General features: G+C 50.7%; 12 protein-coding genes across 12 annotated transcripts; 4 read left to right on the top strand and 8 right to left on the bottom strand.

Annotated features, from left to right (window-relative positions):
* Positions 1-342: 342 nt before the first annotated feature.
* Positions 343-3,559, bottom strand: N7508_008153 (NEDD4 family E3 ubiquitin-protein ligase). Its single transcript, XM_058466217.1, has 11 exons — positions 3,405-3,559; positions 3,323-3,345; positions 3,198-3,236; positions 3,023-3,128; positions 2,821-2,954; positions 2,473-2,748; positions 1,498-2,431; positions 1,154-1,447; positions 967-1,104; positions 522-917; positions 343-465 (listed from the first exon to the last, which is right to left on the bottom strand). The coding sequence occupies exons 1-11, from the start codon at positions 3,422-3,424 to the stop codon at positions 366-368; spliced, it is 2,460 nt and encodes an 819-aa protein (XP_058317545.1). The 5' UTR covers positions 3,425-3,559; the 3' UTR covers positions 343-365.
* Positions 3,560-4,232: 673 nt separating this feature from the next.
* On the bottom strand, positions 4,233-5,023 carry N7508_008152 (polyadenylate-binding protein; the record flags this gene model as incomplete). Its single annotated transcript, XM_058466216.1, has 4 exons — positions 4,233-4,379; positions 4,430-4,517; positions 4,568-4,824; positions 4,943-5,023. 4 exons carry the CDS (start codon positions 5,021-5,023, stop codon positions 4,233-4,235), a joined length of 573 nt encoding a protein of 190 aa, XP_058317544.1.
* Positions 5,024-5,695: 672 nt separating this feature from the next.
* Positions 5,696-6,443, bottom strand: N7508_008151 (vacuolar protein sorting-associated protein 29; the record flags this gene model as incomplete). Its single annotated transcript, XM_058466215.1, has 4 exons — positions 5,696-5,812; positions 5,862-6,275; positions 6,323-6,337; positions 6,387-6,443. The coding sequence occupies 4 exons, from the start codon at positions 6,441-6,443 to the stop codon at positions 5,696-5,698; spliced, it is 603 nt and encodes a 200-aa protein (XP_058317543.1).
* An 889-nt stretch (positions 6,444-7,332) lies between these two features.
* Positions 7,333-8,719, top strand: N7508_008150 (alanine--glyoxylate transaminase; the record flags this gene model as incomplete). Its single annotated transcript, XM_058466214.1, has 2 exons — positions 7,333-7,598; positions 7,651-8,719. The coding sequence occupies 2 exons, from the start codon at positions 7,333-7,335 to the stop codon at positions 8,717-8,719; spliced, it is 1,335 nt and encodes a 444-aa protein (XP_058317542.1).
* An 814-nt stretch (positions 8,720-9,533) lies between these two features.
* On the top strand, positions 9,534-9,806 carry N7508_008149 (uncharacterized protein; the record flags this gene model as incomplete). Its single annotated transcript, XM_058466213.1, has 2 exons — positions 9,534-9,612; positions 9,703-9,806. 2 exons carry the CDS (start codon positions 9,534-9,536, stop codon positions 9,804-9,806), a joined length of 183 nt encoding a protein of 60 aa, XP_058317541.1.
* Positions 9,807-10,648: 842 nt separating this feature from the next.
* On the bottom strand, positions 10,649-11,783 carry N7508_008148 (uncharacterized protein; the record flags this gene model as incomplete). The annotated part of the gene is made up of 2 exons (XM_058466212.1): positions 10,649-11,264; positions 11,368-11,783. 2 exons carry the CDS (start codon positions 11,781-11,783, stop codon positions 10,649-10,651), a joined length of 1,032 nt encoding a protein of 343 aa, XP_058317540.1.
* Positions 11,784-12,697: 914 nt separating this feature from the next.
* On the top strand, positions 12,698-14,500 carry N7508_008147 (uncharacterized protein; the record flags this gene model as incomplete). Its single annotated transcript, XM_058466211.1, has 2 exons — positions 12,698-12,955; positions 13,010-14,500. 2 exons carry the CDS (start codon positions 12,698-12,700, stop codon positions 14,498-14,500), a joined length of 1,749 nt encoding a protein of 582 aa, XP_058317539.1.
* Positions 14,501-15,691: 1,191 nt separating this feature from the next.
* N7508_008146 (uncharacterized protein) lies at positions 15,692-17,680 on the bottom strand (the record flags this gene model as incomplete). The annotated part of the gene is made up of 1 exon (XM_058466210.1): positions 15,692-17,680. One exon carries the CDS (start codon positions 17,678-17,680, stop codon positions 15,692-15,694), a length of 1,989 nt encoding a protein of 662 aa, XP_058317538.1.
* Positions 17,681-19,196: 1,516 nt separating this feature from the next.
* Positions 19,197-20,444, top strand: N7508_008145 (uncharacterized protein; the record flags this gene model as incomplete). The annotated part of the gene is made up of 1 exon (XM_058466209.1): positions 19,197-20,444. The coding sequence occupies one exon, from the start codon at positions 19,197-19,199 to the stop codon at positions 20,442-20,444; it is 1,248 nt and encodes a 415-aa protein (XP_058317537.1).
* Positions 20,445-20,733: 289 nt separating this feature from the next.
* On the bottom strand, positions 20,734-21,215 carry N7508_008144 (putative vacuolar transporter chaperon Vtc1; the record flags this gene model as incomplete). Its single annotated transcript, XM_058466208.1, has 2 exons — positions 20,734-21,080; positions 21,182-21,215. The coding sequence occupies 2 exons, from the start codon at positions 21,213-21,215 to the stop codon at positions 20,734-20,736; spliced, it is 381 nt and encodes a 126-aa protein (XP_058317536.1).
* A 507-nt stretch (positions 21,216-21,722) lies between these two features.
* N7508_008143 (GMC family oxidoreductase) lies at positions 21,723-23,786 on the bottom strand (the record flags this gene model as incomplete). Its single annotated transcript, XM_058466207.1, has 4 exons — positions 21,723-22,147; positions 22,223-23,231; positions 23,297-23,476; positions 23,544-23,786. The coding sequence occupies 4 exons, from the start codon at positions 23,784-23,786 to the stop codon at positions 21,723-21,725; spliced, it is 1,857 nt and encodes a 618-aa protein (XP_058317535.1).
* A 329-nt stretch (positions 23,787-24,115) lies between these two features.
* On the bottom strand, positions 24,116-25,915 carry N7508_008142 (alkyl/aryl-sulfatase; the record flags this gene model as incomplete). The annotated part of the gene is made up of 1 exon (XM_058466206.1): positions 24,116-25,915. One exon carries the CDS (start codon positions 25,913-25,915, stop codon positions 24,116-24,118), a length of 1,800 nt encoding a protein of 599 aa, XP_058317534.1.
* Between the last annotated feature and the right edge of the window lie 335 nt (positions 25,916-26,250).

The raw sequence follows: 26,250 nt of genomic DNA, 5'->3' as shown, positions 1-26,250 counted from the left end.
TAGGGTATGGTATGATAGAATCAAAGTACAACCATCACTAACCCATAGCCTCCAATCCCACATCCCAAGTTCAATAGCAGCTCGGCCTATTCCAGCCAGACCTTCTAGCCAGACCTATCCTAGACCTAACCGGAAGAATAGAGAGACAATTGAAGGTTGAAAGTTGGAAATTTCAATAGAAAGTAGGCTTGAAACAACCTTGAAACAACGAGAGCTTCGTGAGTAGTGGGTTACATTTAACAAAGAACAATAATCTGACGGGGAGAAAGGGAATATCCAGGCACGATGCAAAGCGCAATTGCAAAAGCTATTGCCATAGCAAGTTTGCAAGTCTGCAAGAGGGCAAGAGATGCAACATTCTCTCTCTATTCCTGTCCAAACCCAAGTGTTTCTTCCACGGCAATAGACATTTTGTGTTCTAAGGCTTCATGAGTCTTGTAAGGAGGAAGATCAAGACGGTTGAAGCTGTAAACATGTTAGCAATTCACTTCCAACGTGAATATGAGACCAGGTGAACATACCAAGTATGCGACTTAGGGAGCGCAACAGGATCACCCGACTTCTCAATGGTAAAGCGTCTGGGACCGTCGGAACCCTGCAAATCCTTGAAACCGTTGACGGGAATACGGGAAGTTCCGGTGGTGAATTGAAGAAGACGGGACTTCTGTTCAGCGTCCCAGGTGCGGACGATCTTCCAGAAGTTCTGGATGACTTCGTCTTGCTCCTGATAGCCACGGTAATCGGTGTGCTTCTTCCAGTCATCAACGTCGATATCGGCAATACCACCGATGAGCAACTCCAGCTCGCGCTCGTCGAAGACATTGACAAGATCGGGGGGAATAAGCTCGTTGAAACCGGACATAAAGGCGTTGAACTGCTCCTCGACTCGCTTGACAATCTTCCACTCGGTAACCAACCTGCACAATATTAGTACGCATCTTTCTGATCGGTTGACATGCCACTTACTCAATGTACTGTGCCTTGTTCTCGTTGGTGACGGGCATGTCCCGGCCACCGGGTATCAAATCAATAGTGCGACGCTCGCCAAACTTCTCATCATCAACCGAAAATGTGAGCTCCACAATTCCTTCAATATCGTTGTCCCTGTAATGCAATTAGTATATGTTAACGACGCGCAGAAAGAATCACTTACAAGGTCCACGCCAGATTACGATGTAGATCCTCATCGACACCCTCCATATCCTGAAGAGTGACCTTCTTCCGTAGCATCATCTTGTAGAAGGCTCCAATGAAGAAGGAATCCAGGAAACGACGATGGAAGATAGCCAGACCGACCACTCGGCCGATGAACTTAAAGTAGTTGAGATGTTCGGGGTTCACGCCCGAGTGGGGATTAATCTGCAAGGTATAATTATCGTGGGCGGAGTATTCGAAGAGGCAGTAGAAAGGATTGAACATTTCGTGAGAGAGGAGGAAGAAGAATTCACTGTGAAAGTCAGCATTTGTTGAAAGACTCGGAAAACATTGGAGGCATACCGTGAGAGACCACCGTAGTCAAGGCCGTCTTCGCCATCAAACTTGATCATTAGACGCTTCTTGAGATCGGACGCGCTCTGCCGCATAATCTCGGCGTACGAATCCTCGAAGATGTTATTACGACGGACCTTGACGTGGCATTGACCGGACATGATCCGCAGGGCGGGTTGAGATCGGAAGTAGATCAGCTTGCGGCGGAAGTCACGCTTATACTGCGGCACACCCTGATCCAAAGACGAGGGCAACCGAGGGTCGTCCCAGGTGGTTGTCTTTGTGTTGTGATCCACAAAGTATACTCGCGCGGTGTTGGTCAAACGCATTTCCCAACCGCTGGGCAAAGGACCCAATTGGGAAACAGGCTGCTGTTGAATGGTAGTGTTGTTGGCACCGCCGGTATTCTGACCTTGTCCGTACATGCGGATGTACTGCTGTCGGCGAGGATCAACCCATGTCGTCGTCCGCGTGTTGTGGTCTACAAAGTAGGGCCGGCCCTCGGGTGTCACTCGTCGTTCCCAGCCTGGTGGAAGCTCCCCTGTGCCAGCAGTGGTGGCTCCCGTTGCCATCATGGATACCGCATTCGCGTTAGACCCGGCTGGCGCTCCACTTGCGACAGAAGTGCCAGCGTTAGGACCGGGTGGTGGTGTAGGTATCTGCTGCGCATCCGGCAGGTTCGGCGAGCTTGCGCCAGTTCTATCTTCCGGCAGCATTCGGCTTTGGTGGGCGCGGCGTTCGAGCTGCATGTTGGCTTCGCGCTGCGAACGCTGGGCATGCTCGTTGTAGTTGGCCGCTGGTCGTGACCAGGTGGTGGTGCGTGTATTGTGATCCACATAGTACGTCCGTCCCAGATTGTCCTCACGCCGTTCCCAGCCAGCGGGTAATCGGCCCTGGCTGTCCTCAAAAGAACTGAGGTTAGCACGAGACGGGGCACCTGGTCCTGGGGGGTTGGTGGGGGCGCCATTCAGGGGGGAGGGGGACCGGTCGGCAAAGCAGTCGACGGGGTGCGCTGGTTGAGAGATGAACTTGAGGCGGCAGCAGGGGACGCATCGGGGTTACTAGGGCCTGACTGCGCTTGAGGGGAGGGTGCAGCGATCTGGGGCACAAGGCCGCTGGAGGTTGAAGTCTGGGCCTGTTGACGCTGGAGGCCATTCTGGTTCGGATGCGGGGCGCTGAGGTTTGACGACAAGTTGATAATCAATTTTCCATGGACAACGAGGTTATCATTGGACTTTTTCAAATCGCGAGTGAGCATTTCTGTTGCGGGGTTGGCACAAGGCCGTCAGGTCAGTCCACGTATGACTCGCGATCGGCGTTCGTCGGACGTACCATCACCACCCATCGAGAGGTCGATAACATCGCCGATTCGGACATTGATGACTCCGAGGAAACCCTGGTCCTTCTTCTTGAATTTCTTCTGGTCAAAGATCTGGATCGCAAGAATGCTGTCCTCATTGACTCTCCTGCAAGCGCCAAAATCCACGGTTAACAAATTCGCTCTATTTCACAGAAGGGGGTCGGATTCACGTACAAGTCGAATGGTTCGTTCCAGTAGGGGTTCAGAGTTTTCTTGATCACGGAGGTGGTATGTGTTTGCTCTCCTCCGACGGTGGCCACGGCGAACGGATCAGGGAATCCTGCAGGAAATGGTCAGCCTCAACCCCGCCAAACCCAAAATAACTGATCCCAAGATAGAGGTGACATACTGAAGACATCGCGCTTGTACAGACCGTCTGCCGCAATAACTGTAGTCAAGAATGTTAGTCTCGTGCCGGAACCAAAACCCCGCAGTGTCTCAAAGTCCAGGATGAAGTGACGAAGGCGATCTTACTCGTGACCCGAAGATTTGGCTGGCTGCAATGAGATCAGCAAACATTTCCAAGATAGACATATAGGGAGAGGGGAGAACTCACGCTGGCAGATTTGACGCCATGGTGCTCTTCACAGCCTGGGAGGTGGCTAAGGCCGATCAATCCCAAAGAGCGGCGCGCACATCCACGAACAAAAAAGCCAAACCGAGTCAGTGGTCTAAGCCTAAAAGACGTGAGTGGAAGAGATGATGGTGGTGATGGGGAAAGGTTGAGAGAGGAGAAAGAGGGAAGGGAAGGGTTAGGCTCAGGTAATTCCGGGTTGTATGGCGCAAGTACTCTGACTACGTATTCACTATGTACGGGGTACCCGGTCGGTACTTCCTGGGGGGGCTGAGCACCAGAAATCTCATAGATGGTCAGGATTTCATAATTCAATTCTAAGCCACTTTTTTGTCTAAGTTACTTGTAAGTTCTTTCCAAGCTTCCGGGTTTGGGCGGGTGGAAGAGAGTGGCGAGTATAGAGCCGCTCGACTAGGCAGCCAAATTGTATATCTGGATGTCAACATAATCTGATCTTGATATGTTGATATACTCTTGGGAGATTCAATGTTATATGGTATCTCAACCTGGAATCTACTTATTGTACTCCGTACTTTGTAAAATCTTACACTGATTATGCCGGTATCCGATGATTCAATGACCCCGAGGTCGACCGACTATATACATAGAGCAGTACTCCAGACGTAGCCAGTCCTATTTGTATTTTTGCTAGATCTCTGTTGATTGCCCGGTAATTATTGTACATTCCATATCCCAACTCCAAAGCCACAGAGAAAATGAAAGGTTCAGATTGAATTCGGACCCAGGTCTTCAACAGGCACCCTGACCGTTTCCTGCGTATGGGACATCTCTACTTCACCAGTCACACGCTTAGTAGGGTGAGAATCCACGTCCCCGACCCCGGTAGCCACCCCGGTAGCCACCACCACGGGGGAATCCACGACCACGACCACCGCGGAATCCACCCCGGCCACGGCCACGGTGCATGCCAGGCAGGTTAGTGCGCTTGGGGACAACCTACTAGGGTTAGTATTTCAATGTAGACAGTGTGACGAATCTGAACGGACCTTCAGATTGCGACCGCGGAACACGCTCTCATTCAGAACCAAAGCCTGGGCAACGAGACTGGGCTCTGCAAACTCAACATAGGCGTAGCTGAGTAGAAGTTAGCAGTGGCCAATCCATCTCCTCAATTCCGTGCTCACCCTTTCGGCTGGCCAGAGAACTTGTCCAGCAAGATCGTCACCCGGTTGATTGAGCCACAGCTCTGGAAATGTGCCTGGATTTCCTCCGGCGAAGCACCGTAGTCCACGTTTCCGACAAAAATGCTTCGTGCATCAATATCTTCCTTGTTTTCTTGGAGGTTTTCTGACTGTTGGTCGAGCGTAGCTTGCATCTCGCGCAACTTGGCAGCCTCGGACTCCATCTCGGCGACTCGACGCTTCATGGCTGCGATCTCCTCCTGTAGATTTCAAACATGTTAGCGGGCGTTTTACCAACACCGCAGAAACAAAGAAACACTAGTATGAAAGACGCGACCCCAGACCTAAAAAAGGGCGGAATTTGTCAGTCAAACCTACCTCATCATCCCCGCCTTCCTCCTGGGCCGGAATCTGCTCCTCCTTGATTTCCTCCGGGATCTCCTGGCCTTCTGCAGCCATTTCGTCGGCGATTGTTGTGGTGTTGGGGGATAGTTGAAGGGTCGAAAGCGCCGAGAATCCGATGAGGGGAGCAATCAGAGCTCTCCGACTTCCGGTCTAAGTTCGCGTGGGTCCTTGACGGACAGAGATATCAACCACAATAGGTAGGAAACACTTGTGTCGGGTGTGGGATTGAGAGATAGCGGGTTGATCCTGTTGCAGAGGATCTATAAAGGGAGCAGAACAGAGGTTGACCTTGGGATTGGACAATGCGAGGCTTCCTGGTTTCCAGTTTAGGTTTAGCGCCTTTTCCGGCGATCGGTGGGCGGTGGGGGTATACTGCCAGTCTAGAGAGCTGAGATGAGATGGGATGTGATGGAGAGGATGTGGGCATCTTTCAAATTTAAGGGATTTCGGAAGAGACATTTTGTAGAATGGCAAGCGCAGGAGCAGCCTAGAGCAAGAAGCAACTTGAAATCGCAGATTAAATACATCAAAACCAGTGTATCATCTAGTGAAATCAATTCTATGTCTTATCTCCCCAGTTGAAGATCGAATGTCTGAATCACAGGCAAAGTTGGGAATGAGTTGATTCAGGTATCATGTATCAAATTGAAATGAAACGCAGCAAAGCAAGAACAAGATCGCTCGGAAACCAGGAGACTATATACACAGGGAGAGAAGGAAGGGCGATTACTCGGCAGGAGGGTGGTTCTTGCGGAAGGAGACCTTCTCAACAGCCACATTTTCCACACCGTTGGCATCGGTCTTTAGCTGATAGACATATAGCACAAGGACATCACCCTGGATCTTTTTGGGGTTAGCATATACTAATACACCTCAAACGGCCGTAACATACATCCATTAGACAGAAGCTAGGTGTAGGGTCCTCGCCCTCTGGCCAGAAACCGGAGCTCATAGCACCTGTCGCGCTACCCGGGTTGATAAAGAAGCGGCCTTCCATCTCAAATGCCTCAAATCGGTGGGTACCACCCCAGAGTAGAACGTCAACATCCATCTGGCGAGCTGCGATTAAGAGTGCGTCGGCGTCGGCGGGCGGGACGATGGTGTGACCGTGGGTGAATCCGATACGTAGGCTGCCATGGTTGACGATCTTGGATAGGGGGAGGTTGGGAGAGTCAACATCGAAATCGCCCTTGACCATCTGCAGGTCGGGGGCTACCTCGCGGAGGAAGTCATAGGTCTCGCGGTCGGTCAGGTTACCGAGACAAAGGGTTTGGCCGATTTTGCCGGGGGTGAGAAGCTTGCGGAACTATGCGATGTCAGAGGGAGGTCAATGTGAGGCTCTAGGAATAGTACCTTTGCTGGGAGGTCCTAGATGATGTTAGCAGGACAGACAGGAGCTGTGTCGGAGACAACCTACAGGAGCTCGGTCAGGGATGAACAAGTCACCAATGACCAGGACCAAACGGGCGGTCATGATGTGGGGTAAAGGCCAATGGACCGGGAATAGTCAGAGAACAGCTGCTTAGCTGCTTAGCTGTTGGCTGAAGCCTGCGAGCTTCGCGGGGAAGCCAACTACGCAATGCCCTAAGCCCTATGTTGTGACCTAATGGGGTTAGTGCTATATGCTTTCTTTCATGGAATTCGATGTTGCGCCTTGCATTGGCTGGCCAGACCGAGCATCTTGTCCGAATATCCTTCGGGTCGAGTAGCCCAATCCATTTTTCTTTCGAAGGTTTCCTAATTGTTCGCGGAGGTCGCCGTGTTGGAGTAGGACGGGAGATACTGCGCAAGATACAGATTGAGATCTGAGGGTAGAAGTTGAGTAGGTACAGTAGATCTGAAGAGGTCGACCTGGAGATGTGTATACATGTACTCTATTTACGCTGTTCAGACGTCGTCGATATCTACTATGTCACTTTGTATCTATTCGGACATATTTCATATAGAGAGCCAAATATAGGGATATTAAGAACCAGCAGTCCACAATGGATATCAAAATGCATCAATTGACTCGAATATAGTATATTCCATACTTCTATCACTTCACAGACTTAAATAGACCAATGTGTACTGCGTAAGTCGTGGACTGGTCAATCGGTAGGGTCCGCCCGGCCTTCATTTCTCCGATGTCAAAACGGCCAAGGGGGAAAAAAGAGACGGAGATACTTGACGAACATCTTCTCATAAATAGCCAGATATCTCCCCCCCATCTCGGTGTTCTCATCCGAACAAACTAATCAGTGACCTCAAAATCGGCACTTTACCCGGTCAATCCCTCAACTCGGCGGCGATCCCCGATCCTAAGTTTCCCTCGGGAATTCATCATCCAATCTCATTGCGTTACCCCGCGGTCCGTAATCGGCATGACCAAATCGACGCAACGTTTAAGCTTGATCTCCAGACACCTGGATCGCTTGCCCCTACCCGACCTCAACACGCCCTTCTCGACCGAGAGAGACTCCCTTGTCCCCGACGACATCGAATATAAACCTATCGACCGCTCCATTCCTCCTGCCCCTCTCCCCAAACCTACTCCAACGATGTCTGCTCAAGCCCCTCACAACACCCTCCTGATCCCGGGTCCCATCGAGTTCGACGATGCCGTCCTCTCGTCCATGTCCCACTATGCGTGAGTACCCCCAACACAATCACATGAACACTCACTAACAACCCCCACACAGTGAGAGCCATGTCGCTCCCGGCTTCGTCAAGGTCTTTGGCGAGACCCTAACCCTCACCCGCAAGCTCTTCCAATCCACCAACCCCTCCGCACAACCCTTCATCATCGCCGGCAGTGGCACCCTGGGCTGGGACCTGGTCTCAGCCAACCTGATCGAACGCGGCGAGAACGCCCTGGTCCTCAACACCGGCTACTTCGGCGACTCCTTCGGCCAGTGTCTCGAGTGCTACGGCGCACAGGTCACCCACCTCAAGGCCCCCATCGGTGACCGCCCTTCCCTGGAGGAGATCGAGAAGACCCTCAAGCAGAAGCCCTACAAGCTGATCACCCTCACCCACGTCGACACCTCGACCGGTGTCCTCAGCGATGTCAAGGGCGTCGCCCAGCTCGTCCGCCGCGTCAGCCCAGAGACCCTCGTCATCGTCGACGGTGTCTGCAGTGTCGGCTCCGAGGAGATCGCCTTTGACGAGTGGGACCTCGACGCCGTCGTCACAGCCTCCCAAAAGGCTATCGGCTGCCCACCCGGTCTGAGCATCGTCATGACCTCCGGCCGCGCCATCCAGCGCGCCCAGTCCCGCAAGACCCCACCAGGCTCGTACTACGCCGCCATCTCCAACTGGCTCCCCATCATGCAGAACTACGAGAACAACAAGCCCTCCTACTTCGCCACACCCCCCACCCAGCTCGTCCACGCCCTGCACACAACCCTCAGCCAGATCACAGCCGATGTCCCCGGTCGGTTCGCCATTCACACCCAGGTCTCGGACAAGGTCAAGGCCGCCGCTGCCGCGCTGGGTCTTAAGCAGCTCGCTCCCCGTCCCGAGTGCCAGGCTCACGGTATGACTGCCATGTACCTGCCCGAAGGTCTGGCTCCCCCTGATGTCCTACCCGGTCTGCTGAAGCGTGGTGTCATCTTTGCAGCTGGTCTGCACAAGGAGATTGCTACCAAGTACATTCGTTTCGGCCACATGGGTGTCAGTGTTACTGACCCCAACCGCAAGGATGTGGATAATGCCCTGGCGGCGCTGAAGGAGGCGCTTACTGAGGCTAAGCAGGCTAAGGGGCTTTAAGTGATGAGTTTCGTTGTACATATGCTTAGTTGATTACCAGAGTATGCCTGGTGTAGATTTGATACACTGGATAGATACTGTAATGAATTATTGACCATAGACCACGAGATTGGATTAGTTGATATAAAGAAGCAAGGGATGCCTCCTGGCCTAGTTCATATTCCATCCACTTACAAACATTCCAGGTCAAACAGCAGCACCGATAACCCGGTTATCTGCGCATTGCACTTGCATCTCCATAAATGTAGATTTACTGTATACACCAACCTGCAGGTACCCGTCCCTACAACACAAACCTCATCAATCGGAACCCTCCCTATTGGCGGACCAAATTCTAAACCTAAAGCACGGTCCCAAGAATGTCCAAAGGAATGCCAACCCCAAGCAACAACGCAAAAATGCAATACTCTGCATACTCTGGAATTGTTTGGCGTCTATCGCTATCCCCCAGATCTTCATTCTGGAAATATTGAAGGTGATCTGATGACCCCGGATCTGACATGCAAATCGATTGAAAGCCAAGGAATTATGGGGGATTGTAGTTTCCAGTCAGACCTGAATCCTGATACAGAATTGGTCTGATATACAGTATGTACATGTAGACACTAGATATGGGGAATCATAGTAAAAGAATGTTTTGTCTCTGCTTGATATGTAGAATCATTTGGTACATTATACCCAATCTCCCATTGTTGGCATAATCAACCGCGATTTTCAGCTCTATTTTATCCAACCTGCGCCGTCACAGTTCTGTATGATCTCCCTTTGTTGATATTTCGCCACGCACGCCAAATACAACTGAATCGTATTCAATATGCGCTTTATAATACCAACCCTTCCCCTCCTTCTAGCATTAAGCACCACATTCACAATCGCCGAAACAATCCCAGCTGGTAATGCTGTAAGCACACCTTGTGCTGAGAGGAGGTAAGTCGAGACAGAGATTGCATACATTCATGAATATGGAGGAAGAAAACTAACAGATTGGTGGAAAAAGCGCGGATTGTCTCAGTTCTATGACAACATCGACGGCAATGCCAGCTACGATTTCGACTTCAACTACTCGTCCATCTGGGAATGCCAATGAGATCGATACAGGTGGTGATTCGAATCCCGATTCAGGGATCAAGGAAGGGCATCCAACCACGTCATATAGTGGATTGGAAGCTCATATGCAAATGACTGGAGGGAGTGTGGTTGGGTATAGGAATAGCGAATGGGGATTGGGTTGGGGGTGTTTGGTTGCAGTGGGGTTGGGGGTATTTTTGTGATGATAATCGAATATAATGTAATGATAAACACGGGAATACTGACTTGAAATGTAAGATGTAAATGAGAGTCCTGTGTATCAAGAAGGGAGACGAGACATGACGAAGAGCATTGGTGCACACGTTGAGTGAAGCCTGACCCCCAAGGCAAACACCAAAACAAGCCGTGAATGCCCTCACAACACACCAAAAAAGGAAGATGAAAGAAACAAAAAAGGTGGTCCTAGCCCTCAGGGTGTTATTGGTGCTCGTCACCAATAGACGAGATCGTGCCAATTACCTGCCGAAGAAGCTAAGCCTACTGCTGTTGGGGAGATGTTGTCGCACCGGACACAGGATGCTAGACATAGACCTCATTACCGAAATAAATTATTGGTCTCCTCCCAGGCTCGAACAGCAGTAGGTTCTCTTCTTCAGCCGCATGACGGTTCCCATCCTGCAACGTCTTGTAGGGAGGTCATGTCTTTTACCGTTTGGCCAAACGGGGCGAGAGTTAGTATCTCTTTCTTTTTTGCCATCATATAGGGTGTTTTTCTTGTGCTGGTGCCTTGAGGGTTGGCTGGTCTTTGTTGTATGTCTTCATTCTCTTTCTTGTCTCCGTTCCCATCCCATCCTGGTCCTTCGCTCCCATCCTGCTTTCTCGCCCCAATCCTCAGTTCCTTCACTTCAACTTGCGCCTTTTGGTCTGCCTATCAGATCCCTTTGTAGAGTCTGTAACAGCAGCCTCGCTGACATCTTGATGGTGACCAAAGTCATAACCAGAGACAACAATATGCCGAAGCACGTAAGCAACCTTCTCGACATCAACCGTCGAAACAGACCCCAACCCATCCCCATCCTCCTTCAGCCTCGCCCTCAAGTCCTGCACCTCATCCCACAATCCTCGAAACTCCTTCAAATTATACTTAACATCCAACTCCCCATTGGCCTTCACACCCTTTACTTTCGCCTCTCCCTCCCCCTCCCCAGGATTTGCAGCAGGATAAGCCCCCAAAACAAGCCACAAATAAGCATCATCACTATAGAACGGAACCTGGCGCACAGGCTCACCAACAACAGTGGCAATCGACAAAATGAGCGACGCAGTCGCAGGTCCAACACCACGCAATGAAGTCGTCAATGCGTCCAGACTAGCTTTTGGGAATGCCTCTTCAGATTCCGTAATTGGGTCCAAGACAGGCAAAGAAGTGAAAGCCTCGGATGTCGCTTTCGTTATTGTGCTTTGCTGATTGGCTTTTATCATTCCCATTAACATTGGGCGGGGGCGGCCGTGGGAGCTATACTTTGTTAGAAATGTTGAAAAGGGGCTGAGAGTATGGTGCGATGGGATGGATAGTGGCGACTGGGTATTCGACTATGTGCAGCGGTTTGGTAACTCACGTTTTCCACGCCATGATCTCAATCAATTCATCCTTGGTCAGATGGGCCGGGTCACCCTTTCGCTTGGCGAGTTCCTTAGGCAGAGTTTCATATCTCCAGCGATCAAGTGTCAGGAATTTATCCAGGTCATCTTGGATCTGCTCCTCCTCGGCGGGAGGGAGGTCTGTTTTCTGTAGTGTTGTGTCCTGCGCGTCTGCTGAATTCTTGGCCGACTTGCGCTTAGGCTTTGCTTTTGATTGAAGCTTCCGAATCAATTTTTTCCGATGGACTTGCTCCACGGTTTTCGGGTAGCAGACTAGTAGACGGTTGAAGGTTGAGAGGGTAATGTGGCTGGGGTGGAAGGCCAGCGCGCCTTCGGAGCCATCTTCGCCTTCTGGCGATGCAGAGGCTTCGTAGTCTGGCTTGGGACTAATCATACCTATTTCTCTGGGACTGTGGTAGAATAAAATGTGTTCTTTATGCTAAGGGTCGGGATGCTAGAGAGTAGATGGAGGAGGTGACAAAATAAAGCTGGCTTATCGATAGCGCCTGTGGGTCATCCCCACAGCGGACGGCTTTTGTGCTTCGAGTACAGCCAAGCCCATGGTTAGATAAAATGGATATTTGTCGCGATGAATTTGGATGCTTACCAGTATATTCAGCTAGTAATCTACAGATGTGATAGCATGTGATATCGTATATGCATTTAGTACCTTTGCATAGAAGGAGGCTGGTCTATAGACTGATCAGCATAGCACGAGGTAAGGTCTGATTTCCCAAAAGTAATGGTAATGCTTCCATTGCTCAGTTACCCATGCTGGTCGCTGGAACCCTTGCGCGTTTTGACGTTGTATAGTAATACTCAAAAATCAGCTGACCGGTTAAATTCCATTAGTCCATTCTTGGTATGTTGGGAAAATTTCAGAGGAATGTAGGGAATACATGTGGACAACGGTAAGTTGTTAGCCTCAAGATTTGAAAGTCAAATTAATCTCCCATTGGTGGCAGATTTGAGCACTTGCACTTATATCTGAAAGTTTTCCTTAAGCTCTTATTTGGAAATATTGAAACATTGGTGACTTATATCACTTTGATAAGGAATCCGGGCCCCTCAAATTACTTGATCGCCCCTTAACTTGCCCTTGCCCATAGATATTTGTACTAATGTCAAATGGTTTGTATGTTCCCGGTGTACCCTGCGTTTCGAGTCTCGAATTATCATGTAATGTGATACAGCTGCTGAATCAATGGCATAGGAGATACCAGAAGAAAGTTGATATTTTGCATTTCTGGTTATCCTTCAGATCCAGAGCTACCCTATTCTGCTCTAATGATGGGTTGCTTTCCAAAAATGGGTGGCATATTACCCACACTCTGCCTGGCCCTGTGGTTAGCGACAGCAACTCAAGGACAACTCGTTCGTCATGACAACTCCTTCCAACCCGACCATATTCTCCGAGTGACAGCTCAAAATTACAGCCAAGCATGCATGGAAAGATACTCAGTCTTGGTGAACGAGTCCTCTCCCGGTCCGGAGTTGCGTCTCCAGGAAGACAAAGTGAGCTGGATCCGTGTTTACAACGACATGGAGGATTCCAATGTCACAATGGTACTCTACATGCTGCCCTCCCTATTCTATCCAATAAAGCTCACAAGATAAAAGCATTGGCACGGTCTTTCTGCTGTTACCGCGCCCTTCTCAGATGGTACTCCAATGGCCAGCCAATGGCCTATTCCTCCTGGCCACTTCTTTGACTATGAGGTCCGCCCTGAGGTCGACCATGCTGGCACGTACTTCTACCATTCACACGTTGGGTTCCAGGCCGTCTCTGCCATAGGCGCACTTATTGTGGAATCGGCCCAACCCCCGCCATACAAGTACGACGAAGAGCGCATTATTGCTCTGTCAGATTTCTTCGCGAAAACAGACCAGGAGATCGAGGATGGCCTTCTCTCAGCTAACTTTTCATGGAGTGGAGAGACGGATGCCGTCTTGGTGAACGGCCAAGGCCGACTGTCCACTAATGCCACGGGGTCCTGCAAACTGGCTACTATCAGCGTCAAGCCTGGGAAGACATATCGTCTACGGTTTATTGGGGGAACGGCTTTGTCATTTATCTCTTTGGCCATTGAGGGCCACGATCTATTCGAGATCATCGAAGCGGATGGTCATTACACCAAGCCGGTGAATACGAGTTACTTGCAGATTGCCAGCGGCCAACGGTACAGTGTGCTGTTAAAGGCCAAGACCGAAGCCGAGTTGGAAAAGGCGAGGTCCAGACAATTCTACTTCCAGCTCACCACCCTCGGCCGGCCAACTGTCCTGACAGCCTTTGCAGTTTTGGAATACCCATCTCCAAACACGACTGATTTGACCACCGTCCCTGCCCCTCCTCCCCTCCCCGTGGCGAAGATCACGTATGGCTGGATGGACTACGCCCTGGAACCGTACAAGCCAGATCCCAACTTCCCAACATCCACAGAAGTAACCCGACGCATCATAATCGACGTTCACCAAAATGTCAGTGCTCATCTCGTCTGGCTCCAAAGCGGATACGACTGGATGGAAACATTCCCCAAGTCACCCTACCTAGTCGATATATACACCGGCAAACTAGACCTAGACGCCTCATACCAGCGAGCAATGACCAGTGGCAACGGCTTCGACAACCAAACCCGCCTCTACCCCGCAAAGATGAACGAAGTCCTCGAAATAATCTGGCAAAACCAAGGAGCAGTAAACACCGGCGGCGTCGAGAACCACCCCTTCCACGGCCACGGTCGACATTTCTACGACATCGGCGGCGGTGACGGGCTATACAACGCGACAGAAAACGAGAAGCGCTTGAAAGGGACACACCCACTAGTTCGGGACACGACCGTGCTGTACGCGTATCGAAGTCAAACGACCGCTCTAACGCCGTCGGGTTGGAGGGCGTGGCGGGTTCGGGTTACGGATGCTGGGGTGTGGATGATGCATTGTCATATTCTTCAGCATATGGTCATGGGCATGCAGACCGTTTTTGCATTTGGAAACCGGTCGGATATCACGGTGCAGTCGGATCCTGTTGATGAGGGTTATTTGACGTTCGGGGGCTCGGCGTATGGGAATGTTTCCTATGACCCGCTTGTCCGGCACTTTTTTCATGTGTAAATAGTTTGCTCGGATTGATATTTAGCGGGCTGGAGGCGAGAGCTTTGGCTGATATGGTATGAATGGCGGCATGGTGGAAAGACAGCATGAGAGTCGATATCAAAAGGCAATGACCAAAAAAACCAAAAGTGTTCCTACGACAAGTATCTTCCACGCAAAACTCATAGTATAAACTGAACTCACGAGAAGATCGATGAAACCCAAACAAGAGACCTCAATCTTGGAAACATTCGTATACTAGGCCCCCAAGCTGCCAAGCTGCCAAGCTGCCAAGCGGCCCGATCGAGTCCAGTACGTTGATCTGGCACGCCTAACAAAGAAAGTCTAAATGCCCGATTGGGCACGACTAGCTCGGTCCGGATAGATACACCCTGATCCCCGATTGGAAGATACGGATTGAAATTGAGGCCGGGGAGGCGTTGGGCGTTGGCTAGTGTTGGCTAGTGGCGTTGGGCGTTAGCCGTTAGTTGGAGCTCCATGCTCCATCTGGTCTGGTCTGGTCTGGCCTGGGCAGGTAAGCTGCACACACCACCACCACCTCCTACGAGGACAGGGTATTTTACCCGGGTTTACTCTATGATAGTGTATCACATGTTACATATGCTTCACATGCTAATGCTGGAGATGACTCTTACTCTACCAAAGAACGGGTTCTATGCCAAACCAGTAACATTTCAATCTCACGCTATGTACAAAAACGGCCGTAAAGTCTTCATTAAAAGGCAAATATCAGGATAAGAAGTAAAACAGGGAGGACGCATGCATCACAAGAAGAGTAGAGTTGAGAAGAGTAGCGTGATAGTGTAAGTTGATAGCGTTTTAAAAAGTGCTTGATAAGGTGAAAGCCCTCAAGGACTTAATAGGGTTTGGTAGGGTAAGGGGAGAGATAGGAGAGTCATCAATATCGTCCCAGATCAACTTCAAACTCCATGCATCGGGGTTGATCATCGTCAAGATGGACCGCATTTTCAGATGATTTTGTTTTGTTTTTTTGTTGCTTGGTTTCGGGGAAATATTTGGGGCGTGGTAACAAAAGGGATGCGTTATTGTGTTTTTTGTTTTGTTTTGTTAACTTGATGTTAACGAGATCGGGCCGGTTCAAACCAAGAAGATCAGGCAGGTTGGGACTTGCTGAGACTGTACTGGACTGGGTAGATCGTAGGTTGTGGCTGTAGGAGTTGAAGTGATGAATCAATTCTTCCTCTCACACTTGGGCTGGGTGGGATTCTCGGTAGAGTGGACAAAGCCAACACGAGTATGGTTTTGACGAGCGTCATCGCTCTCGCCAAAAGGAACCATACCCATCTTCTTCGAGCGGCTGCGCTTCAGTGGCTGCGACAAAGGTGTGGCAGACTGGGGCGCAGGGCTAGCGAGTGAAGGGCCAGGTTTGGCTTCCGCAGCGGCAGGAGCAGCAGCAGCACGCTCGTCGTCTTCGACGTGAATGTGTCTGAACTCCTCTTCCTGTTCGTCTGCTTCAGACGATGAGAGACCATCTTCATCCGAGGCAGCCTCGTAGTCATCTTCGTCATCGCTAACCAGGCTAGGGGCTTGGTTTGACTCGATGGTGTGGGGACTGAGGTTGGCATGGTCGTTGTCATGGGATGCCAGAGAAGACTGAGTAGGCCCGGAGATATCCAAGAAGGGTTTGGGGCGCGATGGGGTCGACTCTTCTATTAACGGCCCATGGTTACGATCCAAGGCCTTTCGGCTCTCGGGCTGGGTTGCTTGAGCAATCGGAATGCGCATTGGCTGGCGGCCGACGCGGCCATTGAGTTGGGATGTGTCGTCGGAGTTGGATGGGCGGGAGTCTTCGTCAGTTTCATCGTCGGAGAGACTGCCCAGATCCACTGGAGTGCGGGCCTCGCTGACAAGCTTCTGCATGTCCAAGCCGGCGCCGCGGGACTTCATCAGAGCAGAGAGGTGAGGTGTGGCAGGCGAGGCCAGGAACTGCGGGTTCAGGGGCAAACGCACAGGTTCAGACTGGCGGCGGTTGGATGGGACAGTGGCGGGAGGAGTGGCGACCGCGGAAGCGTTAGCCGCAGCAGGTTTGACAGGTGTCGCAAACTCTTTTTCGGTGGGCGTAGCCTTGGGAGGAGTGGGAATGGGAGCAGAGCGGATGAGAGGGTGCACGTAGCCAGGAGCCTGAACACTGCCAGTGCTAGTCGGTTCGCTGCGACCAACAACAGCCCCAGCATCGTCCACGTCGACCGCTTCACCAGAGGCAACGGCAGCAGCATCGTGACTCGCAAAGTTGCGGTTGTGCGCGATACGGCAGTGGTTGATAAATCCTTGCGTAGAAGAGAAATTGTCGCGGCGACAGTCTAGACAGACCAGCTTGACCAGAACACCATCCGACTTGCGCCGGATCAGCATGGGACCAGGCTTCTCCTTGACCAGGGGATATCCACTGGATAGGGAGGTATGCTTGGTACCAGTCGAACCACGCTGAGGACGAGACTTGCCCGCCAGCGAGCCTAGGTCACCCGGGTTCCCGCGCGTAGAGCGACCCTCGACCAGCGGAGGAATCGTTAGCCCATCTTCGCCACCGTCAAATCGCGGATCAGGCAGCAACCAGCGGGCGTAGTGGCGCGAGTAGGGACCCTCGGTGACTCCCCATGGCGCAGGCGACATCGGCGGCGGACCATTTCCAGGTGCTAGCGATGCGCCCGTGCCGGAGCTCACATCGGCGGATACACCGGCGACACGTGAGCCCGGGTAAGGGATTTCAGCGCAGCGACGCAGCTGCTCGAGGGCGACCTGGCACTTGGCGATTTCCTGGTCAATGAGACGGAGTTCGTTGTGCTTGAGGAGGACCTCGAGGCTCAGTTGTGCGGTGATAGTATCTCTCAAGTGGTTGGTGCTGGGGGCCGGTTGGGCGACCTGCGCCGGCGGACGCGGCGCCGCGACCGGTGGATTTAACGAGGAGACAGATGGGGTAGTCGGAGTGCTAGGGGTGAGCGACTCTGGGATCACTACAGTCGTAGCGGCAGGGCGTGTGGAGAGCGACTCTGTGCAGAGCTTCGTCGGGGCGGGAGCATCGGTCGCGTCGTCGGAACGTTTGCGCTTGAGTTGAGGTAGAGACAGCGAGTTGAGTGTGCAGTTGGTTGGAGCCAGCATCTTGACTTCCTCCATCACCTTATTCCCTCCTATTGTCGAGGGCCAGGGTAGCAAGCGAAACATGCCATGCGATAGTATGGGAATTAGGACGATCCAGATGGTCCATGCGCTAAGGAGCGGTAGCGTAAGGCAGAGGTAGTAAGGTAGAGAATGGAACCGAAAGGAATTACGAAAAATCTATTAATAAGGCCCAAGGGAAGGGAAGGTAGAAAGGGAAGGGAAAGTCGAGAGGAAAGAGTAAACAAAAGGTGAAGTAAAGTAAAGCAAAGGGGAAGAAGGGAGAAAGGGGTTCCAAACAGAAGGGAATGGGAAGGGTAGGGGAGAGGGTGGAGACGGGGATACTTGTTCAGCTCATACTATTAATATGGTTCAGCTAGGTACCATTGGATGAGTCTCAAACGCACCCGCGACACGTCATTCACTTCTGCCTCGATTTTGGATGTATACCCTCTAGTCAATCACTTGAATATCACTGTAGGAAAGTCAATCTTACAAAATCCAGATCAACAAAATCAATAGAATGGAATAATAAACAACATAGACAACCCATCAATAAACAATCCACAATTCACAGTCGAGTATCACACCGGATGTGTGCGGCCTCTATCACGCCAAGAGTCTGGCCCAACCTGTTGGAGTATGCGATCGAAATCAAGATCTGGGGCATACTGCCGTAGCGCCCCATAAGCATTTAATTGTTATAATCAACTTCACTAGTTCAGTCGTCACCGTATATTATAACGGAGTGAATAACATCAATGAATCATGACAAAAACAAGGTTGAGGCATGGAAGATCATGGAACTCAATCGAAACAGAAAGTGTCGCGGCATTGCCCGAGTGTCCACAGACCCTTCGGCAGTTCACGTGTATACTCCGTGGTATACACCAACACTATAACTTATACAACGAACACCGAAACTCGACAACTGATATAGTTATATAAACTGATTCGGACAATCCGACCGGAAACAATCCCTCCGAATAGCGACACCTCGGATCACCAAAACCCACAACAAAGTAAAATGGAATCTCCGAACAAATCAGCCACTACCCCCCTCCCAGCTGATCCCAACCCTAATCCCAAAACAGCCACTGCTAACATCCACATCTGGGGTACTTCACCCGCATAACCACCCACTCATATTGCCCGATATAGAGTATACCTCATTCTCCGCACTAGATCCGTTAATCCCTGACTATCATGGGGTAGAGCGTTCTTGGCATTCACCCGTTCGACGTAACGGTCCCGGCCTTAATATCTGATCTAGGGTCAGTTTTGCCGCGAGGGTTCCCGTGAGCTCGTTCGGCTTTTCCTGCTCTCTCCACATTGCGGAGAATCCTAGCACATTGACGGGGGAATAGCACCGAGGTTGTGCCTGTTTTCGATGGTGTGTCGTGTGGCTCAGGTGGGTGACTCGGCTCGTGCATGTCATGGCGATGGAGATGAGTGTCGAAGTGGGTGCTCGGTGAACTATATAAGAGATGTATATACCCACATGAAGAATTGAATTGATTCAGATCAAGACCGTGATACTCTGAAGTATTCTGTCCCTCCCTCAGAGAGCTTCCTTCTCACAATGCGTGCCCACCTCACATTGACAGCGGCAGCTCTCTTCCTGAGCCTGACGAGAGCCATCCCAACCAACCAACACACCAACCACCAATCCAGCCAACAATCCCACCATGTCGTTGCCAAACCCAACATAAACACCCCCAAATACATAAACTGGCGCAACCACACCGGCTACGGCGTAAACCTAGGCGGCTGGCTAATCCAAGAATCAACAATCGACACAACATGGTGGAAGACCAACGCCGGCAACGCCAGCGACGAATGGACAATGTGCGAAAACCTCGGATCAAAATGCGGCCCCATCCTCGAGCAGCGCTACAAAACCTGGATAAAAACCACAGACATCGACACCCTCGCCTCGGCAGGCGTAACAATCCTCCGCATCCCCACAACATACGCAGCTTGGATCCATCTCCCCGGTTCAGCACATTACCACGGCCATCAACAAGCCCATCTACGCCGGATAGCCGAGTACGCCATCAAACAGCATGGCATGCATGTCGTTATTGATATCCACTCTCTACCCGGCGGGACGAATGGTCTTGATATCGGCGAGGCTGTTGGTCATTGGGGGTGGTATAACAATGCCACCGCACTGGAGTGGTCGTTGCGGGCTGTCGATGCAGTTGTGGAGTTTATTGTGGACTCTGATGTCCCGTGGGGATATACGCTTGAACCCATTAATGAGCCGGTGGATAATCGGGATTTTTCGACGTTTGGGACGCCTGCTGCTTTGAGTGATGCTGGTGCGAAGTGGTTGGTCAAGTATATTCGCGCTGTTATTGCTAGAGTTGAGGCTGTTGATCGGAGGATTCCCGTTATGGTCCAGGGAAGTTTCAAGCCGGAACGGTATTGGAGTCCTTTCTTTGAGGGTGGGGCTAATGTTGTTTTTGATGCGCATCATTATTATTTCCAGTATGAGAATGCTACGAGTGCGAATATTGGGCGGTTTGTTTGTGATGATGCGCGGGATTCGTTGTCTGATGGGAAATTTCCGGTTTTTGTTGGGGAGTGGGCTATTGAGGCTGGGGGTTCGAATTCATTGGAGTTGAGGGGGGAGGCGCTTAGAGCTGGCTTGTCGGCTTGGGCCCAATTTACCCAGGGGAGTACGTTCTGGACGGCCAAGTTCCACAGTGATGTTGAGGTGGCTGGCGGTGCTGGGAAGGGGATTAAACAAGATTATTGGAATTTCGAGGAGATGATTGCGGCTGGGTATTTGGATGGAGAGGTTCTGCAGAAGGACTATTGTTGAAATAGGAACTGAAGTGAAGGGATAGAAGGAGATGTCAATATGTAAATATGACTTGATATGTGAAATATACTTCATTCTTTTGGGACCTTGCACCAATAGCCAAACGCCAATTGCAATGAGACGCTGCATTCAAGAGAAGCAGCAAAAGACCATGTACGCCAGAAAATCATAAGACGGCTAGAATAGACAATATCAGATGCCGGGCATCAAGCAGAGTAGGGTCTGCGACAACAGTAACAAAACAGCTCCATACAGTAATCCAATCCAAGTACATTGTAGTTGAGTCAATCTAGTTCATCTGTCCATCGCGAATGCGCAGAATGAAGTTGACAACCACAGCGGCAAGCAAAGCAATAGCAAGAATAGTCGGACCGAAACGGTCGTCGATACCCGTCGACCCACGACGGCGGATACTCTGCGCCCGCCAGTGGAATGTAACAAGGGCATAGATCATCGCACCCATTGCAATGACAGTGAACAGCGCGGCGGAGATCCGACCGATGCGATCACCAAAGTTCAGTAGGCCGACTGCGAGACCGCCCAGGATGACGGTGAAGTTGAGCCAGGAGAGGAAGGTACGCTCGTTGGCGAAGAAGACTTTGGGCTCGACGCGGGTTGGGAGCGCGATGCGCTTGCCTGGTGTGTATTAGTACATTGACTGAATTGCATTGGATTGGGTTGGAAAGATCGGGGAGTTCCAGGGCGGAGGTCTGGAATGGGGGCTGGATAGGACATACCCGGGGCAGTTTGGAGGAGGGGTTGGCTGGACATGGTGGAATGTGAGATTGAAATGATCGAGTGACTCGTTCAATTGCAGAATTCAATGTTGAGAGAGGAAAAGCTGAAGTCAAGATTGAAAATAAAAGAGGCGAGACACTGAGCTCCCCGCGCAGACGTCGTTAGTCCGTGTTAGGTTTAGCGTGTGCAGCTCTGCCGCACGTGCGCCTGCGATTTGCTGAGAGCGTCAGGTGATTCTCTCATTTCCACGAGTTTTTCTTCTATGCTTCTCTGCATGTTCCAAGGATGCAGGATGCAGGTTGCATGTTTGTATGCTGATCACTTGATTCACGCCATTCTGTATCCCCGTGTGCATGTGCATGCATTCTAATTTTGGGGTGTCGAGGTCTGGACTTGGAGCCCATAGATAAGACCCAACTAGCCTGAATAGTCATCGGGGTTGTCCGTACACAAGTCAAACATCAACTCATATACTATTTCGAATTGTGAATATATTCAATTGACCATCGTAACAATAAACATTCGACAAAACAAACTCAATCAAGCCACAGCCTTCGGAACGGGCTTAAAATCCCAATCCTCACGAATCAAATCCGCCGCTTTCTCAGCAACAGCATAAACACTAGAAACGATATTTCCACTAACGTTGTTAGGGAACACTGAAGCATCAGCAACCCGAAGTCCCTCAACACCCTTGACCCTCAACCTAGAATCAAGCGCATCACCCAACGCAACCGAGCCACAGATATGGTACTCGCCCGCAACAAGATCCTGAACTACCTTTCTAGCAGCCTCAAAGTCTTGCAAGTTGATTTCCGGCTCGGGGACTGCCCGACCAAGGATTGATGGCTTGAGGTGCGAGGATTCAGTAACCTTGTCACTCCAGCGAATTGCAGCAGCGAGGAGAGAGATATCTGCCTCGTGGCCGGCGTAGTTGGGGTTGATGACAGGTTGTTTAGTCGGATCTACGTGTCAATTAGTATGCAATTTTGCACAAGAAAAAAGGAGAAAAGGAGAAGGAGAAAAGGGCAAGAACATACCAGAGGAGTTGATATGAATCGATCCTCTTGCAACAGGATACTGCAAACACATCGCAAAAGTAAGGCCCGCAGGTTGATCCGCAGACCTAGGCGGAAGGAGCTTGCTCTGGTGTTCAATACCCTCAGGATCCATAGAAGCAGGGACAAGAACGAGTTGCAAATTAGCCGAATGATCACTCTCAAGATGAGAAATAACCTGCTTCAGCTGCTTCTCATGGAAAGCACTCGTCGGCTCAACATCCCGAATACTCTTCAAAACACCCTCAAACTCTTCCTCCGAAAGGATCTTCTTTGCTGGGAAGAACCCCTGCATACTGGCAACACAACTCAACGGACCGCCACCAGTCTCAGCATACTGCTTCCCGGCAGCTTGCATAGCCTCCGGGACTTGTGCGAGGGTATCAAGCGTGATGACGCCAGGTTGAACGTTGAACATCGTCAAAGAAATACAATGATCCTGCACATTCGCACCAACGGCAGGATTGGCAACCTTGCACTCGACACCCGCAGCAGCGAGCACATTGGGGTCACCAATTCCCGACAATTCCAAAATCTGAGGCGACTTGATCGTTCCACCACAAACAACCACCTCTCGCCTTGCAGAGACTTGATACTCAACGCGCCCATGACTAAGACTCACACCAGAAGCCTTATTACCATCAAGAATGACCTTGTTAACAAGTGCCTCACAAAGCACTTTCAGGTTAGGCCTTGTCTCACGGTTCGCCTCGTAGTAGCCGCGCGCAGCATAACTACGCTTACCCTTATTAGGTCCAGTGCGCACAACCGAACCCAGAGTATGATAGAAACCAATATGGTCACCACTCCAGGGATCGAGCGGTTTATTAGAGATATTAGTAGTCTCCTCGCAAGCTTTGATGACGTCGTTTTCCACTGGCATTACAGCGTCATTGAAGCTTGTTCGGACTGGGCCGCTTGTGCCATGGAATTGGCCTACTAGGGGCATTGTCGACGTATCTGTGATTGAGGGATCGATTGGTTCGAGAGTCTTTTTTCTTAGCCTTGTGCTTTTTGTATTTTGGCTGGGTATGCTAGGTGGAGGGTTGGAAGTACCTGATGCTTTCGCATATATCGTTGCATGATCTCTGCAGACCATCCTTCATCTTCTGCGAGTTCCGCCCAATCATCATAATCTTGCAATGAGCCTCGGACGTACATCATGTAGTTGATGGCGCTGGAACCGCCGAGAGCTTTGCCTCGGGGGATATGGTGGACTTTCCCATTGTTTCCTTCCTAATGGTGGAAAGTAGATTAAGACTTGTATCGGATGAGAGAAAGTAAAGAGGGGATGGGATGATACCTGCGGCGATGTATACATGCACCAGTCGTATTCGGGATTTTCAAACATCTGAGAGAAAGCTGCCGGGGTATCGATCAACGGATCTCCGATGCGATACTTTCCCGCTTCGATGACGCCGACTGTCACATTGTGGTTTTCGCTCAGACGTGCTGCGATTGCCAGCCCGGCAGTTCCTCCGCCACAGATGACATAGTCGAATGTCGTGCTGGTGAACTCTTCTACGGAGCAGGTGGGAGTAGCCATGTTGAGGGAAATTGATATTTGAGAAAGAGGGGAATGGGTTGCCCTTTGGGGATACGAGGCTTTTTATGCTACCATTAGCTGACTTACTGTAGCGCTTACGTTGTCACGCCAGTTCTGGAGCGGGGTGAATCTTGGGAGGTCAAACCGTTTCTCAATTCTACTCGCTTGGCTTGCACTCTAGCAACTAGCTCGATACACCCCGAGATGACAGCGGGCCTAACAGTTTGGGGCTTAGACTTACCCCGCGGACCTCGGACTGAAAGTTGATTTGCGGAGAGAGGTTATAGATCAATGTAGCCGCAATTTTGGGAATGTACATGATTGCACCCCTAGTCTTCGATCAATGACAACAATTTCTCCAATAATCCCAAATCGCCCGATTGTGCATGCTGCAGCCAAACGCCACCCAGCACGGCGAATAACTCTTTCTTCTGTAGAATAAGCGTCAAGCCTGAAACGCCACTAAATCCATCTTGTGCAAGCGCACTCCTGTAGGTCAGCGCTCCGTTGCTTAGATTGATCCGCCACCATCTCTGCTCGTCGATAACATGGACATCAATAGCGAAGCACTCAGTCCCAGCCTTGGGCCCATTCAATCGAATGGCCAATAGATCAAACCACTGATCCACTGATTGGCCCATTTTCATTCCAGAACCCAGAGTCTTGGTCTGCAAACCGGGGATTCTTCCCAGATCCTGAGCCGCAGATAGATAATAGTTTCGCCAGGTGGCATTCTCAGCCCCAAATCCGAGACTCGTATACACCCCTGCTAGGAATTCTTTGGCTTCAGCATGCATGGGATCGGCAGAGACGGCATGGCCGAGTAACGTAGCAGCAAAGCGAAGATCACCCTCGTGAACAAAGTGTTCAGCCTTGTCAATCACCTTGTCAATACCACCCATAGCGAACACATATCTCTTCGCATTCTCAGCAGGCGGATGTTCCCACAGCCGTGCAGCATCACCATCAAACCACCCCATATACCGCTGATAAATGCCCTTCACATTTTGGCTGACAGAGCCATAGAAGCCCTGCGCATGCCAGGTATCCTGCAAACCGACCGGCAAATCCAAAACTTCAGCAATCTCAACCCCATTCATACCGCGATTCATCAACCTGACAGTCTGATCATGCAAATAAGCATATAAATCCCTCTGGCTCGCAACAACCAACTCAATCTCCTCTGTCCCCCAAACAGGCCAAGTATGCCCGAGACAAAGAACCTCAGCCTCCTCCCCAAACAGCACCAAAGCCTCATCCAAAACTCTCGACCAACCCTTAACATCAACAGCCGTCCCACCCCTCAACGAAGAAACAGCATGCAACCCCTGAACCAAACACTCAGAAAAATAAAGCGCCCGCTGCACCGAGAAATAACAATTCATCTCAGAAGCCACCCCATCCCCCTTCACAAGCTGAAACACAATCCTAACACCATCAACAACCCTCTCTTCCTCGTTATGCTTCACTAAAATGTTCGGCGGAATCAACGAAGAACACCCCGTAGAAACAGAACTCCCAATCCCACACCCAACAGTACCCCCAGCATCCCGAGCAAGCGAACTCCCATAAACAAACATAGTCCGCCTGGCCATAGCATTCCCAACAAAGTTATTCTCATTCGTCACAGCCTCCATAAACCCTTCAGGCGCAATAATCGGAATGTTATATTTGACTCCTTCCTCCGGAGGCAAAACCCCCTGCACACCGCCGAAATGGTCGATGGATGAATGTGTATACAGAAGCGCTGAAACGGGTCTTTCGCCGCGGACACTGCGGTACAGGGATAACGCCTCCGCAGCGGTTTCCGTTGAGGTCAATGGGTCGACCACTAATATTCCTGTGTCGCCTTCGATTATTGTCATGTTTGCTACGTCGAAGCCGCGGATTTGGTAGACGCCTGCTGTGACTTCGAAGAGGCCATTTATTGATGTTAGGTGGCTTTGCTGCCAGAGGGTTGGGTTTGCGGTTTGGGGGCAGTCCTCTTCGAGGAAGGTGTAGGATTCGGCGTTCCATGCTTTTTGGTTTGGATGTGTGCTGTTGATTGAGGGGATTGTGCACGGTTTTAGGGTGCCGACTAGGCCGTGGGTTGCGTTTGATATTGGTGGTTTGGGTGGGTCGGAGGGCATTTTGAAATTGGTAGAGGTTGGATGCTTGGTTGAAAAATTAGTACTATGCCGACTTGGATCTTTGATTTGGATAGATTGAAATAATGTATATGGGTGTAGCAACTACTTAAGCTCTGCCCGATGTATGACGTAAATATTTGTTAGTCCGGGGCCCCCGACAACTCGCCAAGAATACAAGAGACCCTCACACCTTTGATCTAGATAATCAATCCACTGCGCTTAAAAATGGGCCAAAAGAGACTAAAAAAATAGATAGATGAAAAGAGATGCCAAGACACAAATAATGTATCAAAGGGTACACTCACTTCGAGGGATGACCGTGTTGTATGGAAAAT

This window comes from Penicillium antarcticum, assembly GCF_028974205.1.
Source record: "Penicillium antarcticum strain IBT 31339 chromosome Unknown utg000008l_segment0_segment0, whole genome shotgun sequence".
Lineage (NCBI taxonomy): Eukaryota > Fungi > Ascomycota > Eurotiomycetes > Eurotiales > Aspergillaceae > Penicillium > Penicillium antarcticum.
This window is presented reverse-complemented; position numbering and strand designations above follow the sequence as displayed.